The sequence below is a fragment of the Pelmatolapia mariae genome, linkage group LG18, assembly GCF_036321145.2.
Source record: "Pelmatolapia mariae isolate MD_Pm_ZW linkage group LG18, Pm_UMD_F_2, whole genome shotgun sequence".
Lineage (NCBI taxonomy): Eukaryota > Metazoa > Chordata > Actinopteri > Cichliformes > Cichlidae > Pelmatolapia > Pelmatolapia mariae.
The window spans coordinates 24,412,546-24,430,744 of NC_086243.1; the positions used below are offsets into that span (position 1 = coordinate 24,412,546).

Genomic DNA, 18,199 nt, shown 5'->3' on the forward strand with positions numbered 1-18,199 from the left:
CATCCTTCTGTTTCTTTGAGGTAGCCAATGGAATTCAGACTTGTGGGCGGCCTGAGGCAATGACACCACCACTCGCTGAAGGAGAACAGTAATTGGACTATGTGTCAGATAAATCCAGGTTGTGACAAGCCACTCAGCACAGTGTCGCCTTGGCCCCCGATGTAAAGCTGTCTCATAGCCACTGACTCAACTGATCTGTGTAGTTGCTTCTTTAGCTTTAGAATGGAGGTCAGTGGAGTCACTGTAGGTCAGCAATGTGAAAAGCCTTTCAGTTCCTCTTTTTGAGCATCCCACCATAACACCAAGGAGCTTTGAAAGAAGCACGGGAAGGCTGAAATATTTAATAGGAAATACAGCACTTCACATTTACATTACACCACACTTCATATATAGCTCATGAAACTCCTTTATTTGTGACTGATGGAAGTGCATATCAGCTAGAAGGGACTGCACAGAGCATGTGGAAAGCATGTTAAACAGATGTCAGTTGCAAAATAGATTTCCTCTTCAGCCTTGCTATGCTTCTTTATACTTTTTTTTCCAAGAGGAAAACATTGTGCTATTTTGTACTGACACGAGGAGACAAAGCAGCACGTAGATGTAAAAGACAGCAGAAAAAAGTAATAAAATTACAACAAAAAATACTGACAAGAACAGAAGCAATCGTAAACATGTTTTGCATTTAGACAGTTCAACAATACATTGCATGAGTCTTCATTTAAATATTATATATAAAAGTGACAGTTGTTCATTATAATAGACAATAAAAATAACGCTTAACAGGGTATTTGTTAGTGTATTCATTAAACATACAATATGTACACTTTTATACAAGCCAGTCAGTCTACGCAGAAAAAACTCAATTTCCAGAAGAATCTTTTGTTTAGCTTGATGTTTAAAGTAATTCAGAAAGTGTCAAGTCAAAGCAATGTGTCAGACATTATTGATTTTTAAAAGTTATGTAAGATGAATCTCCACTTGCAGCCAAGAGCTTGTCAAGTTTGACTGTAGCTCGAGAAGCGAACTCTTCCACGGGTCAGTTTGGCAGGGAGCTGGTCACATTCACCTCTACTCTAAAAAAAACCCCAGCTAGCTAGCAAAACATTTAAAGTTGTTGTTGAATTTCGGTGTGTGTGACTTTACAGTATATTACTGCCCTGCAGAGTAACACCTCTACATTTGTATGACTTTTTCATGTTTTCCTCTTCACCGGTGAGATCTTGATGTCTTTTCTTCCACCTGCCGTTCGTCTGTGTAACGTTAACTCCTCGTCCTCTCCAGCCTGTTGCTTAGCAAAGTTGACAAACACCTGAAAAACCGAAAGTGCGCCAACATTTTACTGCAAGTGATAAATTATAATGCATAGGATTGAATCAGAATTTATTTATATCCAGCAATACATAAGTGATATTTAAATGTCAGGCTTACAACAGCAGTTATTAGCAGATTATGAATATATTTATCAACAACTATAATCTCTCCTATGGAGGGGAAGATGTGTATACACAGATGATGTTTAAATAAACCATGGTATTATATGAAATATGTTTTCATAAGAGAAGCTCTAGCTGTTCGTGATAAAACTCCATTACATGCATAATATGTTTAGTTATTTATGTACTCTTTATAAATGACAAAAATTGGAACCTAAAGATTGAATATTTTCATCTATGAATGCAGCGTGTTATTATGTCTGGAGGAAACTGACAGTTATTGCCTCCTGGTCATGGGACAAGTAGCCTTACATTTTATTAACACAGTGTCATTTCTCATTGTTGTATGTCATCCAAACCTGATCCAGTGTTGTCTGGGAAACAGAGTAGTCTTCGATGCTGAGCCTGTCTTTATTGGCCACCACCAGCTGAAATATCCTCGCTAGGGAGGATGAGGCGATCTCGTACTGCAGCGTGTTGTAGTGCTTCTCCCGCTGAACGCAGCCAGGGAAACTGGTCTCCATAAAGCTCTCGACAGGCTCCAGCTCTGGGGACAAGCCTGCTTTAGCTGGCTTGATTTTCATCGTGACCACGTAGCCATCACCAAATCTAAATGAAGGAAACACAGTATCAAAACATTCAACATGTTTCCTTATGTGCTCTTATCATTAGTATGTGACTTTATTGGTTGATATTAGCTAGAAATTGCCACTGTGACTAAATGACCACTTATATATTTAAATAGTAACAGTCAAAATATGTCTTACTTGTATTTGAGATGCTGAATGGTACCCAGACACTTGAAGGTTCCATTGACCATGATGGCCAGTCGAGTGCACAGAGCCTCACACTCCTCCATGCTGGAAAAAAAACAACAATAATCCATCTTTATTTTTACTGCTGCTGTTTCATGTTTATGAGCAATACATCATCATTTCATGGACCTCTGTGGCAAAATCAAGTGAATGCAAATGTAGCCATGAGTTCATCAACAGTTAACCGTTTGGTCAGCTGGTGCAGCAAATGTGTCCAGAGGATTTTAATTTCATTATTAGGCGAACCTGTGTGATGTTAGCACCACGGCCCTGCCATCCCGAATCACACTCATGATGGCATTCCACAGGAAGCGTCGAGAGTGGGGATCCATCCCTGTCGTGGGTTCGTCCTAAACGCACAGAGCCAGAAACAGCCAACTTGAATCTCTGAGCACATAATTCCATGCAAACAGAGACCAAAACCTTTTCTTTATCAGCATATGGCAAAGATCTCAGATTTATGCCAATTTGAACTGATCTGCACAGTTGCTTGCCAGTGTATAAAACATTCGAGGCCAGGCTTGACTGAACCCATATGGCTTCCCATCTGGATTCATAGAGCATTTCATTGATAAATCCCTGCATAAAAATTTAAAAACCCAAACAATGGGCTCATGAGCTTTTCGTCACTGGCTAACTCACCAGCAGCACCAGGGCCGGGCAACCAATCATTGCGATAGCTGTGGAGAGTTTGCGTTTGTTGCCTCCACTGTAAGTCCCCGCACAACGGCCTGCATATTCTGACAGACCCAGCTTCTGAATGCCCCACTCTGCAACCTAGATGGGGCAAAAGATTCATCTTTAGTGGCTACTTGAATCCAAAGCAGTGATCTTTTATAATGGACAACCCACCTATTAAGATAGCATTTCATAAAATATAAAATGCATGAGCAAAATTAGTACAGAAAAGAAGAATGGGCAAATATTTAAAAAAAAAAGAGAACAAAACCATTATGAACAAAGCAGATTTCTACTGCTTTGCTGAACTAAAGTGTCACTGGATTAGCCGAGTGAAAAACATCCTTAGCCTGTTCGATATGTAAAGCAGCTGGAGTCCAACTCACTCTGGGGATCTCTGACTCGGGCACCCCTCTGAGACGAGCGTAAAGGTAGAGATGTTCTCTGCCAGTAAGAAGCTCATCGATGGCATCAAACTGAGGGCAGTAGCCCATGTTCTGGTGCACATCCAGAATCTCTGTCAAGATGCTACAAAATAGGACAAACAATGCAATTCAGTGCAGTGGGCTGACGGAGCACCTAACATGGTAGGAATAACAAAACATCAATCAATTCCAGAAGGGACAGATCTATAATGATTATTTAAGAAAGCTATCCGAAGAAGCTCAGAAGCTGATTCCTCTCAATAGAAAGGGACTAAAACATTGCTTACCTAATCTTCTTGTCAAGTGTATTTAATTTAATGCCCATATTTGTCAGACAATAATTACTATCATTTGACACATCGGTGCTTCACACTCTTTGAATCCCTAGATTTTTGTTCAAAGACATTTTCCACTTAACTGAGAAGGTATTCTGAGGGGAAAACTGTGAATTTTCAAATAACTGGCATGAAACTCCTTGACAAAATGAGAATTTAGACTTTGAAGTCTAATTGTTATTCAAGCCCTCCTAGGCTGCATTTTTTTTCCAAATCAGAGTATCGCAGTGATGAGTTTAATAGTCTGATGGTGTTAACACACAGGTAATGTCAGGTTGACCTTCCCGTATTCAAACTGTCTTATTCAGTGAACTGTTTCTGGTTTTCACCCATCTGGAACTGTGTGCAGGATAAACCAAGAGCAAAGTTTTTCCCTTTTTCTAATGAATTCCATTCGATGCAGGCCTGAACAGATTTTGTGTTCTATTATCCAGGGACCATGTTTTTTGAATAAACTTTATGTACCTGTAACCAGCCACAGAAGCCTCTCCAGAGGTGACATCAGTGTCACCAGTCAGCATTTTGAAGGTTGTCGTCTTCCCAGCTCCATTTACTCCCAAGAGACCAAAGCACTAACAGGAAAAACGCAAACAGGCTTATGAATGCACTTAAATAAACTCCCATTTATATAGAATGAAACTCATATTCCATCATATTCGATCAAGCTTGATTAGACTAACTAGAAGAGATAAATATAGAACTGCACATTGCGAGGCATATTACCATGCCGCTGTAATGCTCTAATGCCATATCAGTTTGTCAGTTTATTTGAAGAGATGCAGAAAGAGAAAACTAACAGCAAATAGAAAAGAGTAGTAGGTCTCAATATAAATGTCCTCAGTGACTTTACCTCTCCTGCAGGGACTCCCACACAAATCCGGTCCACAGCTGCCCTCTTCCTGCCCACATACGTCTGTGCAGAGAAGGCAGGGAGACATTTAAGTTGTGTAGTGCTGCTCGAACAATAAGAAATTATATTTAAAAAAGGTGGTGGATTTTTTTGGAAAATATTTAAATTCATGTTTAGCATTGCATTAAGTTTGCTATCCAGTATTTATTAAGAAAAGTTCTATGATTCTGGTATCAGGAAAGCACTCTCGCAATACTTGAGACACAAACAAAAACACTCCCAGCTTCTTTCCTGCTCCGTCTCCATAAAGGGATTTACTTATCTTATTTGTGGGCTGTTTTGCATTATAATCTGAATTTCACAACTTTTATTTCTTTTTCAGGTACTTGCATGATGAGACCTGTAGCTGGTAGAAACATTGCTAATGAAATTAAAGGGAGCTGTAATTCCAATGTGTGGCGACCTTTTCTATATTCAGTACTTATCCCACTGGAGTTTTTTGAATGTTCCCACGAATACTAACCTTTAGTGCCTTCCCCTCTTTTTTTAATTTTTCATTTAACTGGATGCTGATGTGAATACAAATGAAAGGATGTCTGGAAATAAATTAAATTCTGAAACTGAAAATGAATTAAACAAAACTGGCCTGGAAGAAACCTTGAAACTTCTATTTCATACAGTCTTATAATCCAAAATGCGCAATGAAATATCACAATAAATATGAAATTAGTCGTTTGATTAAAATGTATACCTTAGAGAGGTCCCTGATCTGCAGAATGTCAGCCTTGCTCCCTCCATCGTAAATCCTCTGCCTCTCTGCTGCGACATCATCATCCTCATCTTGTGCAGGACTCTGCTTGTAGTCTGACAACCTGGGAGGTTTGGAAAAAAATCATCAGCACTGAAGCTTCTAGTGCAAAAGAGCTCCTCTGCTCTAAATTCTAACCCTATGGTTAAGTTACTGTTGTTTATTTAAAATTTTAAGCTAGTGTGCTTTTAGCTGTGTTCTTACCAGTGGTCCAGGAAGAATCTGTACTGGATCAGAAGATTAAGAATAAAATAAACAAAGCCTTCCACTGCCATGAAAGCAATATTTTTTCCCACAAAGTCCCATCGGAAAGGGTCCAATGTGTAATCTTCACCTGGAAACAGACGAGGTCCAAACTCAAAATTTGCTACAATTTTCAGTGAGTGAAAGGGTACTTTATGCATAGACAGTACAGATGGTACAACACTACGCTTAATCTAGCCTAAAAGATCTACACGTCATCATCCTGGGTCGGTGACCCAGCCTTTTGTTGTTGTTGTTATTGTTATTATTATTATTATCTCATGTTTTGGGGTATTCTGATTATGTATTTGGGGTTGGATGTTTCAGTTCTTTGGTTACGGTTTATGCTCCCAGTCAGTTTCATGTTCTTTGTTCCGTCAGTGTATACTTCCTGTTTTACTTTGTAGATCCATGTGTGACTTCACTGTGTTCAGCTTGTGTCTTCTTGTCATTATGTGAATTAGGGTCAGCTGTGCTTCCCTCCTGTGGTCACGTCGTCTGTGTAACTCTGTGTTTTCTCTGTGTCCCTCTGCCCGGTTCATCACTCCGCGTTCTTATGGTTTCAGGTTAGTTCTTTAGTTTTCCCCAGTTTAGGTTTTGTTAACTCCCCATTCTGCTCTTCCTGTTTTTGCCACTTTGTCACTCGCATCACAGTCTATGCCTGCATCTTGGGTCCTCCTTCTCAACACCACACGACTGCTACCCCAGCCATGACACTACAGTGTGGTATTAAGAGTACAAACTACTAGAAACTACGAGAACCCAAGTTAGCAATTTTGTAAAAATTTGCTTGAATATTTTCACAAATCACACAGTATGGAATTTTATCAGCTAAAATGATGGATAGGTACACAGTACATACCAAAGCGGGCATAGACATCAGTAACAGCCTGGTTCATGGCCATGTCTATCAGCCCCCGTCCCAGGCAGAAGTGAGGGAACACCAGCAGGACTTTCTTCAGCCCCTCATTGAACACAAGCAAAGACTGGCCACACAAAAACACACATATACACATTGAGTTTAAGTTACCTCAGACATCTAAATATAAAAATATATCACATAATTGCAACATCTTCTCTAAAGTGTTTTGAAATGCATCAGATGTTCTAAGAATGAACAGCTCATATAAATGACCAGGAAATGCAAATATTCTACTTTGGTTTTGAGGGAAAGTTGAGGACCTAAGATATATTCATCCACTTATCCAGGTCATAGGGTCAGTAGTCTAGGCAGAACTGTCCAGGCCTCCCTCTCCTCAGTCATCTCCTCCAGCTTTTCAAGCTAGCCAAGAGACATCTCTCTAGCATGTCCTGTGTCTATTCTAGGTTCTCCTCCCAAAACACCTCATATAAGTGATAATCAGCTGACATTTCACCCTCTTTTCACCCGAGTTCACACAACATACAGCCAGTGATTGATGATTACAAAATCGATCATCTATCCTGGTTTCAAGTGCACTTCTCAACAGTGGAATCCACAGATGGGGTACAAAGAAGGCCCAATAAGGTCCACAAGCTAAGGTCTGGCTGCCACTCTTCCAGGCCGAGGTTCTGGTATCCATAGTCCAGGTGAGGTTCATTTGTTTCTTTTTTCTGTCTTTCTAATTGCTAGGTCTGCGCCTGGACCAATTTAACTTGGGAGACATAACCAGGGGCTCCCAAATCAAATTGGTCTAAACATAGTTTCTCCTTGTTAAACTTTAAAAAGTTGCTGAAATTTTCTTCAAAGTAGACCCACCACCCAGTCATGCTTGACACTGGAGCAGATGTCTTTTCTTATGTTAATTGCACATTTCATATAAGAACAGCCTTCCTCAGCTGTTTCCTATTTTTCTCCCAAAGAACAAGACTCTAGAAACTAAGAAAGCGATACTTTCTTTCAGCTGAAATAAAACCTCTTTCTTTCCAGTGATCATTTTTATGTCTTGCTTTGCCTACACAGATAAGTCTAAAATATAGCAATTTTTTAATGGGTTTTAAACGTATTCATGTAGAAAGCAAACAGTTTTTTCACCATAGAAATGCACAAAGTCTCTGAAATCCTTGGAAATATCAGGCAACAAAAATATAGCCCATTTGACCTTCAGGTTCTCTGATGATTCGTATGTCATGAGAAGCTGTGTACAGATGTGCACTGGACAGAACCATCTGGAGGGAAGGACAATCTCCATTTTTTTTGAGCAGGCAGTCACCTGTCACGATGAGAGCACATCTGCACATATGTGCCCTTTCCCTCCAACTTCAGTTTCCTTCTGCTTCTCTTTTTCCTTTATTTTCCACTTGCCAGCATAGGTGTTGGCAGTTGTTGTGGTCAACTTACATGTTCACACCAAACTGTCAATCAGGAGTCTAAAAGCCCTGCAGTTATTAGTTATCCCCTGCCCTGCAGACCAGCAGCTTAACTTCCCTCATGCTTCCCCAGCTGTGCCAAACAATTGATCAGCTTTTGTGTAAGCACCTACTATATAGCTGTTTTATAAAAGACAATTCCACTTAACTGCTTCAGTGTAAGGCTTCTAGTGCTCTGCGTGGCAGCTAACTGTCACATTGTCCTGACTTAGTATAGATCTGCACCTAATGTCATGAGTAACACCCGTGCTTTCCTGCTATTGTGCTAAAAAGCCATATACTCTCCAACAGCACTCCCCTGACACTAATCCCAATTCTGATCATTCTGTCCCTGCTGGTAAACATCAGCTGCCATGTGTTCAAATCCTTTGGGAGCAGCCATGTATTCAAAAAATATGGTTAAAAATATATTTTAGTCATTCAGCCATCAGGGAGCAAGAATAAAATAACAATAATATTCACTCAGTAATATTACAATACATATAATAATATTATATAATAGATATTATGACACCATAATATTGCTATATTATAATATTTTAGAATATAAACAGTCACTGTTACAAAATACTGTTTGGTGACAGTTTTATCACTGTATTGTTTTATGAAAAAGCTTTTGTGTGAGTTTAATAAGGAACATTTGTGTTCTCATGTCTTTCTGCATTCATGTGTGGGTCTGTTCTTGCTCTTCTATTTATCTCCTTTCCCACTGAAGAATTCTGATCCAATCTTACTTCCAATTTTCAAACTCAAATCACCTCAGTCTTTGATCCCCAGTCAAACCATCACCTGCCGTTTCGTCCAACTCATCCTCCAGTGTCTAGACTTTACAGGTCTTGTCCTGTTTCCTATCTTCATTCAGAATCCTGTTTTGCTACTTCATCAAACCACCATCTATTAACTTTTCATGAATTATTCAGTTTATTTCACAAAAATTATATTCTTTGCTTTCAAATGTTCTCTCACTATTGTAAAACATTTGTGATGTTTTATAAATGTATGCGATTCAGCTGTGGCAAACAGCATGGGCTGCTTCATTCCAAAAGTAATAGCACTGAAAATGTTGCCCTGTAGTTACTGGTGAAGCTGAACTGGAATGTGAGTATAACTGTGCAAATGCAAAACATAATGTAAGATGTAATGATTAATTCAAATAAGCATTAAGTGCAGTGAAATGTTAGAAGGCTACATGATTTTTAATCAGTACATACCCGATTGTTTTCAAACAGCTCCAGGATGAAAGTGATGGCACTGCTGTTGATGCCTATAAACAGGTTGATGCAGGACAGAGACACATACGCTGTACTCGGGATGTTGAATATGTAGGACAAGGGATACATCATGGGTGTCACTGACCACCTAAAGGCAAGAGATTAAAAGACAAAAACCAACATATTTTTAAAAATTCTCAATTAAAAATATTTTCTTCTTTGTTTTTACTTTTACTTTTAACTTTTCTTTTAACTTTTTGTCAATTATTTAGCTATTCAGTTATTGTTATACCATAGCAACAGCACAACAAAACTGAACCAAATTAAATTAAACAACAGCTTACCCATACAGCAAAAGGAGTGCTATTAGTGCTGGCAGGTTGGATGGTGATGTGTAACACTTTTTGTCAAAAGCCATGAAAATGCCAACTACCATTGCAGAGCTGAGAGTGTAGTTCACCTAGATAAACATGAAGAGTGAGTAAGAAGACAGAAATCCAATATTATAAAAAATAACTCTGATATAGGATATATTAATATAGAGTTGTTATATTTCACTGAAGCCATTCTAGCTTCACTTACCATGTCCCAAAAGAAGTTGGTCACCCAGTAAACTACAGGGCTGACCCCACTAACGAACTGCAGGTGCTTGGCTTTGGTCACGCGCTCCTGTATGAGGTAGAGGACGAAGCTAGCAGGGATGAAGGACATGGCGAAAATAACACAGATTGCCACCACGGCATCGACTGAAGTGGTCAGCCTGATGGAGGAAGCAGATGAAGTCAGTTCTGTATATTCGGGGGTTTGTTATTAAGAGACTAAAAACAATGCTGAATCCATGCTAATTCACAAATGGTTTGAGGCTTTAGGTTTTCTCAGAATTAATAATGAGATAATTAAAAATAAAAGCAATTTTGGGCCATAAATATATCTTTACAGTACTGTGCCAAACTCTTGAGCCACACCCCATTTCTTTATCTTTTAGAAAATATAAATAAAAATGGGAAATAGGTACAACAATTTATTGGATCAGACAGATAGGCCAGATGTGTCTCTTTGGTCCTGTGTCAGGTCTTTGCTGGATTTTTTCATAACTCTTAAGGACATAATTATCACATACTATTCATCTGTTGTAGACAGTTTTATAGACTTGCCACTTCTTCTTCTGTCCTCCACTTGTCCAGTTTTCTCTTCTTTTTTTTAGACACACTGCACATCATGTGAGACATGCTGTGATTTCAGCTAACAGATCATTGGGATTTAACTTATTGGTGCAACAATATGTTTTCATGTCTGTCAAACTCTGTTTTCTTTGGCATTTTTACAGATTGAACTAAAGAAATGGGAAAAAATGATGTGTTTTTGTGACAGGCTGCTAGTAACAAAGTGCTAAAAGATGCAACTTAAAATTGGTTCTTTGCCAATTTGTCTGTTATGTGTAAACACAACAATATTCCTTCATCCCTTGAATAAGGTGCATTTTTTATGATTTAATGTTTCATAAGTCAGTGTTAAGTGGTTAAAAAATATATTCCTCTGAAAATGATCAGTTAGCTGAATTGAAAATGACTGAAAAAGAAAATCTTTCAAAGGCCTTCAGAAAGCTTCAGAATGTAGTGCTCAAGATCACTTTTAAAAGAAATTCTGGCTCATTGGAAACAAAATACAAAGAAATGAAAGGTGGCTTGAAACCTTTGCCCAGTACTTGAACTTACTAGATATGTTAAGCCTACCGAAAAGACAGCCCATGTATATTAAGCTAAATCCAAATAATGTGATACTTCACAGCTTAACATTAGAAACACAGACAGTAACTTGCGCCTTTAGGTTCTGATTGTTCAGTTTCTTTTCATAATAAGAGAAACAGGTCCCAAAATGATAGAACAAAATAAAATCCTGGTCTGTACAAATGCATTTTTGCAGTGGACTTCAAAGACTATACGGAGAAGGTGGATTTAAAATCATGTGTGGTTTTTGAAGTCCTATTCTGAAAATATGGACTTGAGCATGTTGGCTTTCACCATGCTGAAACAAGACGTGATGAGTAAGACGTGAATTTGACGGAGCCTGTTCCTAATCACATCCTGATTTAACGTCCAATTTACACTAATGTGACTAAATTAAATGGCATCATAATTTATAAAATGAAAATGAAATTTGATAAATAAGAAACTGAGACAGTAAAGCCACCAGGAAAATGTTTATAGTCACTAGGAAGTAGTAAATCAAGTGAAAAGCGGGGGTCATTAAATATGGTATGTATAATAATATGCTGTATGTGCTAGTCATATATAGGCAATCAGTCTTCTTTTTGCATTTCACTTTGTGGATCATTAGAAAAGATCATAGGTTTAAGGCACTTCCCACAGATTTCTACCTATGTCCATCTTTTATACAGTCTATGGTTGATTTACAGACTACACAAACACATGCATTTAAACACAGCTAAAAAAAAAAAAAAAAAAAAAAACTACAGTTATTACTCACACAGTGACTTCAGAAAGCTGCTCTTTAGTGAGGTTTAGTGGGTGGTTGATGGCAGTGATCCCGAACTCTACAGGGTTGGCATTTGTGGGTAGGAAGGCTCGCAGAATAGCATTATTAGCCACATTGATGAAGGCCACCATGGCGTGCCAGCCTTTGTTATTATACCACACCTGGCAGAGAAGAACAGAACTAATTGAACACATCTCGCAACTGTTTGATCAGCCTGTTATACAACATAGAGCATCTGCAAATGTAGTCTTCAGAATAAATTTACAAGTGGAAAACATTTAAACTAACTTACAGGAATCAATCAATGACATGACAGACAATCAGAAAGTGAAAGCTTTGTAAAACAGAATCAAAGTATTAGACTGTCAAACTGCTTGCGTTTACAGTAATTTCTGCCACTCTGCTATTTGTGGAAAAACCCACTCTTCTATCAAGCTGCACACCTACCTTTATATTGAATTCACTTTCCATATATCGTAAGAAAGTGCCAATGTCCCTCAGGGCAAGTCTGCTATAGTAACCCTGCAGACAGCAGTTCATTATTATTAATTTTTATTGACTTATTTCAAACTTGCATACTCGATCTGTAAATCATAACACAAGAATAATCACCCCAGTGATGTTGAGCATCCGTCCCAGCTGATGAAAAACGTTCCGGATGTCTTTAGGGTCCACATCCAGGATGGGGAGTTGCCCTCCAACTGACAAACCTCCATATCTGAGGACAGAAGATATCCACTCACATCACAGTTCCTCACATCAGCATGTCTTTAACACATTGCTGTATCGTTGTAACAAACGACAAAACAAAAATGGGGGAAAAAAACATTAAACAAAGAAATAAAATCGTTACCTTTGTTCATTCACCCAGTACTTGCTCTTCAAACTGTGAAAAGAAATGTAGTTTTCATTAAGGAGAATGATCATTACTATTTGCTATTTGCCTTTCTTTTTCAGCTCTTTGTTTTTTCTTTTGCCTTAAACCTTTTCTCCTTTTAATTTCCTTTAGGACATATTTTCCAGCTCTGTGAGGGTTTTTAACACACTTGTATTTCTTCTTTAAATCCACCTGGTTTTACCTTTTGAGTACAGCTTACATCTACATTCAAACTCACCTAGTTCTAATAAGGCTGGGGTAGGTTTTGACCAAGTAGTCAGAGATGTTCCTGTCAGTCAGATCCAGCATTGTGTCTCCCGTTGGCTCCAGTCGCTGGCGAGGGGGCAGACCTCCTGCACCATCTGGACAGATGGGCATCATGGTCAGTTTGTTACTTGTGCTGCACTGGCAGGAAGGTGATGGGTTTCTCTGGTTCCATGCAGGACTTTGTAAGATGTTGCTAACCGCTGGGGAGACATCAGGATACTCCCACTCTGGGGTCCTGTTACTGCAGGGAACTCTGGAGGGAGAGGAGTGAAGAAATTAAACTGCAAAGGTAAAATCACTCATGTGGTAAAGCTACTATCTATGTACTGTATATACTTAGTTGTAGTTTTAACCATCCACTGTATATAATTCAGCCATTGGATTATTCTTTTTTAATGAAGCTTTTTTTGCTTTTTGCAGTTCTCCAATAAATAATTTAAATGAAGTTTAAGCAAGAGTTCAATAAGGGTTTTTTTTTTGCTGCCCTAAATTCTTCATTATTTAATTTTTGTCAAAATTCTAAATTTTAATTTTGCAGCTCTTGTCCACTTTACTTATGCTCTCCAAACCTTTCCTGCTTTTCGAATTCATTGTAATATCTCACTGTGCCTTTCATCCCTCCTCCTCCCCACACCCAGCTCATTCAGACTGTCCTTGGAGTCTCATCCTAAGTCTCCATCAGCCATCTGCTCACTCTATTTCAACGCCAGCAGCATCTAGAGATTGAGTGGTCTAGTCACTACCTCCCACCTTTATTCGGGACTCCCCTGTATAATGCTACTTGTCATTGTACTGAAAAAAAAAAGTTCTGTTCTTACTGCTTTTGCTTTTTTTTTTCCTTCCAAACTTCTTGGAGCTGACTGTTATGATTTTGAGTCTTCTGGATTAATAAGTCAAAATGGAAGTATGAATCTTAAAATTAAAATATTTGACAACAAATTTGAATATTTTTTTAAATGAGTTTAATGTTATTCCAGATACAGATTCTGCAGATTTGCTTCTATTAAAAAAATACATATGTTTTTTTTTGTTTTGTTTTTTTTTTGTATCCATATGGATACAGTATAAAGATGTTTGTTTGACTATATCGTTTCCTGGCATGGTATGAGCCCTAAGAAAATAGGCATCAGTGCTCTAAGATGTAGCAGAAGGAGTGTTGTTATCTCTAGTCATAATGCTCACCCTAGGGGTTCTCCTTCCATGCATCGCGTGCCCAGGCCTGGTGGCTTTAGCAAGCGCTCTATAAAGTGTTTCATTTTGGGATCATATGGCCTCTCATTGCTAATACAGTGATGAAAAAATACAAAGAAGAAAATTAAATTGGAGAAAAAATTCCATCCAACATGTAACTGAAAGATTTATCTAAAGCCTTCACACCTGAAGAAGGTGAACTGCTGTCCGTACATCCAGGGGCTCAGAGCGAGACTGGGATACTCTCCAAAAGGAGGGACAATCATGGTGAAGATCAGTGCTATCAAGACAAAACTGGCAGGAAGGACGATCTGGAATCAGACAGTCACAAGCATAATAACAACAGTTTAGAAAATGTTTTGCAAAATAAGCGGACAGTTTTGCAGATACATCCAAACAAATTTGGCTCAACAAATGTTCTCAATAAACATATTGTATCTGTTAAAACCGTCAAATTCATTCAAATGGGTCTCTCAAGAAACTCACACCAGTCTATTCAGTTTATATGCTCCACACAATGCAACCACAAAGCCATTTCACTCATCACGTCATTCCCATGTTTATGAGATCCTGTACCTGTGCCAAAAAGTCTTTCTGGCTTCGTGTGGCATGGTGGAACCTCTTTACCAGCAGAGCATGGAACTGTTTCAGGATCAGAAATCCACCTTTCACCTGCCTGGAGCCCTTTCCTGCACTGCTGTCTGATGACTGGTTGGTGGGGTTCACTCCATTATGTTCTGTGTTCAGCAAGAAAACAGTAAGCAGCACTAAAACCATATCTACAGAAAACAAAGCATTTTAGATGAACAGCATAATCTACATGTGGGAACAGGCTGTGAATGAGTGTTACTGCTAAAATCCACTGAGCAAGGCATCTAAAGTATTCTGAGGATTATGACTATATTTTCTGAACACCACAAATGCATGAATGCGAGTAAATATATGAATCTGATGCAGCACTATAAATAGAAAAGAGCATATAAGCAGCAAAAACAGACACTAAATTCTAACTAAGGCAGCCTGTACCTGGGCCATTCAAACTAAGTGAGGCTTAACACAAAAGGATTTAAATGGTCACAGAAAACATGTTCTGAGCTTGAATAGTGCTTTTTTGCATACTTGTCACACTTAGATGTTTCAAATCATCAAACTAATTTTAATATCAGACAAAGAGTAAATAATAATCAATTGTTGATTTCTTGTTGAATCAAGAATACACTTGACAAAGTGAAGTGGGTTGAAAGATTTTAAAAAACAACACAACTGGGACTCCAGTGAACCACAGTGAGCACCATTATGTGCAAATTGAGTGAACTGTGGTGCACTTTCCCAGGAGTGGCCAGCCTACCAAAGTAATTGCAAGAACTTCGGGCCTCACTTGTTTCAGAGTTCATGATTTAACAATAAGAACGAGAATGGGCAAAAATGGCATCTACTGAAAAGCTGCAGCGTGAAAACCACTGCTGACCAAAAAAGAACAAAAAGGCTGATCTAACACCAAAAAATATCTTGATGATCTCCAAGCGTTTTGTCTGTGGACAGACCAGACAAAAGCTGAACTTTTTTGAGGGTTTTCATGGCGGCTTTGCTACTTCAGGACTTGGATGACCTGCCATAATTGATGAAACCACGAATTATGCTCTCTACAAGAAAATGCTCAAGTAGACTGTATGGCCATCAGTTTGTCCCCTGAGGTTGAAGCACATGTTGGTTGTGCAGCAGGACAACGATCCAAAAGAGCACCAGCAAATCCATCATTGAATGGTTCAGGTAATAAAAATAAAGGTATTCTATGTAAATTTGATTGAGATTCTTTGCATAATCTTAAAGTTGATGCTCAAAACCATTCCAATGAGCTGAATTCAAACAGTTCTGCAACAGCGTCCAGGCCAAAATTCCTCCACAGTGATGTGAAAGACTCATTGCCAGTTATTGCAAACACTTGAATGCAGTTCGTGCTGCCAAGGGTGACACAAACAGTTATTAGGTCAGGGGGCAATTATTTTTTCACACAGGGCTAGGTAGGTTTGGATAGTTTATTTCCCTTAATACATAAAATCATCATTTAAAAACTGCATTTCATATTTAATTGGGTTGTCTTTATATTCAAATTGTTCAGTGGTCTGAAATATTTAACTGTGACAAATATGCAGTAAAATAAGAAATCAGAACAGGGGACAAAAAAATTTCACAGCAGTGTATAACAGTTTTCATCATTTTCTAATTTGATTTACCTCAGGGTTATCATGTCAGATGGACTAAAACCCTTTATCAACAACATTTTTCATTTCATATTCAGGTGAATTGATTTTATAATGTTTCTAATCTGCTTTGAATTTATTATGTCTCTCATTATAATCAGTTACTTGTATCCCCCGTCCATAGCTACTAGGATACTAGTTCAACATTCTGTCTACTATTTTGCTGTTTTAGACTAATTTTCTTGTAAATCAATAACTAACATTATTCTGTACTCTCAGGAAACAATTCCAACTTTTGTACAAGCTTTTATCTTTCCATGTCCAAATATTGTTGTTTAAAAAAACTGTTAGCCATACTTTGATTAGTAATTTTAGCATGTTTCATCTCTTCCTCAACTAAGGCTTGTAGTTGTTAATCCGCAGTCTATGAATTAGCCATACTATTTATTAATAGTTTAGTTAGCCATACTTTTGAAACCGAAGGGATCGCTGTGTGGTTCTGAATCTCTCTGAGCTATTATAAACAGTAAGATGGAGATGGATGTAAGCTTTCTTAGCAGCATGTTCACTCGTCGCACAACTTCCTTGTTCGGACCCCCTGTGACTTCACTAACCAATCAGAAGCCAGGAATTCCTATCCTCAGATAAATGCGGGAAAACCAGCTAGATAGATTCAACACATAAATATTATTGCTTTGAAAGTGCATACATAAAGATTCAAATATGTAAACATGTAAATATCAAATATAAATGGAAATGGGTATATAATTATCTCTGAAAACCTCATCTAACCCATGTAGAATTTATTTCTACACTTTACAATTTTTCTACACCTGCCAAAGAGGTCATGTAATTAGTTTGGTTTGTCTGTTTGCTAGAAGAACTAGACTTCTACTCCAACATATATGTGCACTTGGAAAAAGAAAAACTGCTGTTCTCAAGAAAATATCATAAACTGAAATGGATCCAGATATCTTTCTGGGTCTATGAATTCAATTCATAGATAATATGTATGAAATTTTCAGTGTTGACTAAAGTACCCAGTCACTTTTACATTTTAATCATGTATGCATTCCCTTTGGCTGTTATTTTTACTGCTTACCCATTACCTAACTTTTTGAGGTCACTTCTTTAATTAATGGTTATAGTACCCCTAGCTACTGGAAAGGTACTCCCTGGGGTACTTGCTTCCCTGGTTGGGATAAATGCCTTTCAGAGTGTTATAAATAACTGTCCTTATGTGAAAACTCCCACATAAAAAGTTAGGAATAAAATATTTAATCGATGAAAGAAAAAAAAAGATCTGATTGGCCCAGGTCCAGTGACAAAAAACAGCATTTATATTGCCAGAGTTCAGTCTAATGGTTCTTAACGCTCTGACCTTCATCTCCCTCTATGCCAACTTTGCTGCCATTTTTTCTCCCTTGTAACATCCACTGTTCTAGAGGTAGGACACATAAGTGAAACAAAAAACACACACATATACACACAAACTAGAGGGTTAAAAAAAGACAAATGAAGCACCACACCACACGTGAAATCTAAACAAGTACTTTGGCTGCTTTTATAGTCACAGTTGTATAATCTACTTCGAGGATATGCAACACTAACAGCCTAATAAAAACAGGTGTGAGGCAAATGGATTAACAACACGTTAGAGAGACTGGGCAAAGGGTCAGAAATTCAATTCCAGCAAAAGGCCATGGAGAATATCAGTGGTGGTATTTACCAGGAGTGGTGGCATTATTCGCAGCTTCTCCGTCTGCAGTGACCTTTATGAATATCTGCAGAGAGAGAAAAAGAACTTCCTTAACTTTCAAAACTTTTCATTCATTTAGTATAAGTTCATCCTTTATGTTCTGAATATATTGTACCCTTTTTTCTTTTTTAATTTTTAACTGACAAATCACTAGAACTGTGTGCAGGTAGAAAGCAACAGCAGAAAAGAGAAAAGAAGAAAGAGATGCAGGATCCAAGCCTAATAAAGACATTAGCTGAAATCTTATAGCACTTGGTCTTT

General features: G+C 38.1%; 1 protein-coding gene across 2 annotated transcripts in view; it reads right to left on the reverse strand.

Annotated features, from left to right (window-relative positions):
* Nucleotides 1–388: 388 nt before the first annotated feature.
* Nucleotides 389–18,199, reverse strand: part of LOC134616588 (retinal-specific phospholipid-transporting ATPase ABCA4-like) — a 49,356-nt gene continuing 31,545 nt past the window's right edge. Inside the window, exons 28-51 of one of the 2 annotated variants that reach the window (XM_063461470.1) lie at nt 17,909–17,963; nt 17,561–17,620; nt 14,555–14,715; nt 14,165–14,289; nt 13,970–14,068; nt 12,759–13,040; nt 12,497–12,529; nt 12,256–12,361; nt 12,091–12,165; nt 11,635–11,804; nt 9,730–9,907; nt 9,492–9,607; nt 9,148–9,295; nt 6,450–6,573; nt 5,549–5,678; nt 5,288–5,408; nt 4,537–4,599; nt 4,152–4,258; nt 3,313–3,454; nt 2,891–3,025; nt 2,495–2,598; nt 2,201–2,293; nt 1,793–2,042; nt 389–1,309 (exon numbers count right to left, since the gene is read on the reverse strand). In XM_063461470.1, the coding sequence (XP_063317540.1) occupies nt 1,193–1,309; nt 1,793–2,042; nt 2,201–2,293; nt 2,495–2,598; nt 2,891–3,025; nt 3,313–3,454; nt 4,152–4,258; nt 4,537–4,599; nt 5,288–5,408; nt 5,549–5,678; nt 6,450–6,573; nt 9,148–9,295; nt 9,492–9,607; nt 9,730–9,907; nt 11,635–11,804; nt 12,091–12,165; nt 12,256–12,361; nt 12,497–12,529; nt 12,759–13,040; nt 13,970–14,068; nt 14,165–14,289; nt 14,555–14,715; nt 17,561–17,620; nt 17,909–17,963 (2,994 nt within the window). In that variant the 3' untranslated portion in view covers nt 389–1,192. The remainder of the gene's footprint in view (nt 1,310–1,792; nt 2,043–2,200; nt 2,294–2,494; nt 2,599–2,890; nt 3,026–3,312; nt 3,455–4,151; nt 4,259–4,536; nt 4,600–5,287; nt 5,409–5,548; nt 5,679–6,449; nt 6,574–9,147; nt 9,296–9,491; nt 9,608–9,729; nt 9,908–11,634; nt 11,805–12,090; nt 12,166–12,255; nt 12,362–12,496; nt 12,530–12,758; nt 13,041–13,969; nt 14,069–14,164; nt 14,290–14,554; nt 14,716–17,560; nt 17,621–17,908; nt 17,964–18,199) is intronic. The other variant, XM_063461471.1, reaches the window with a different exon arrangement.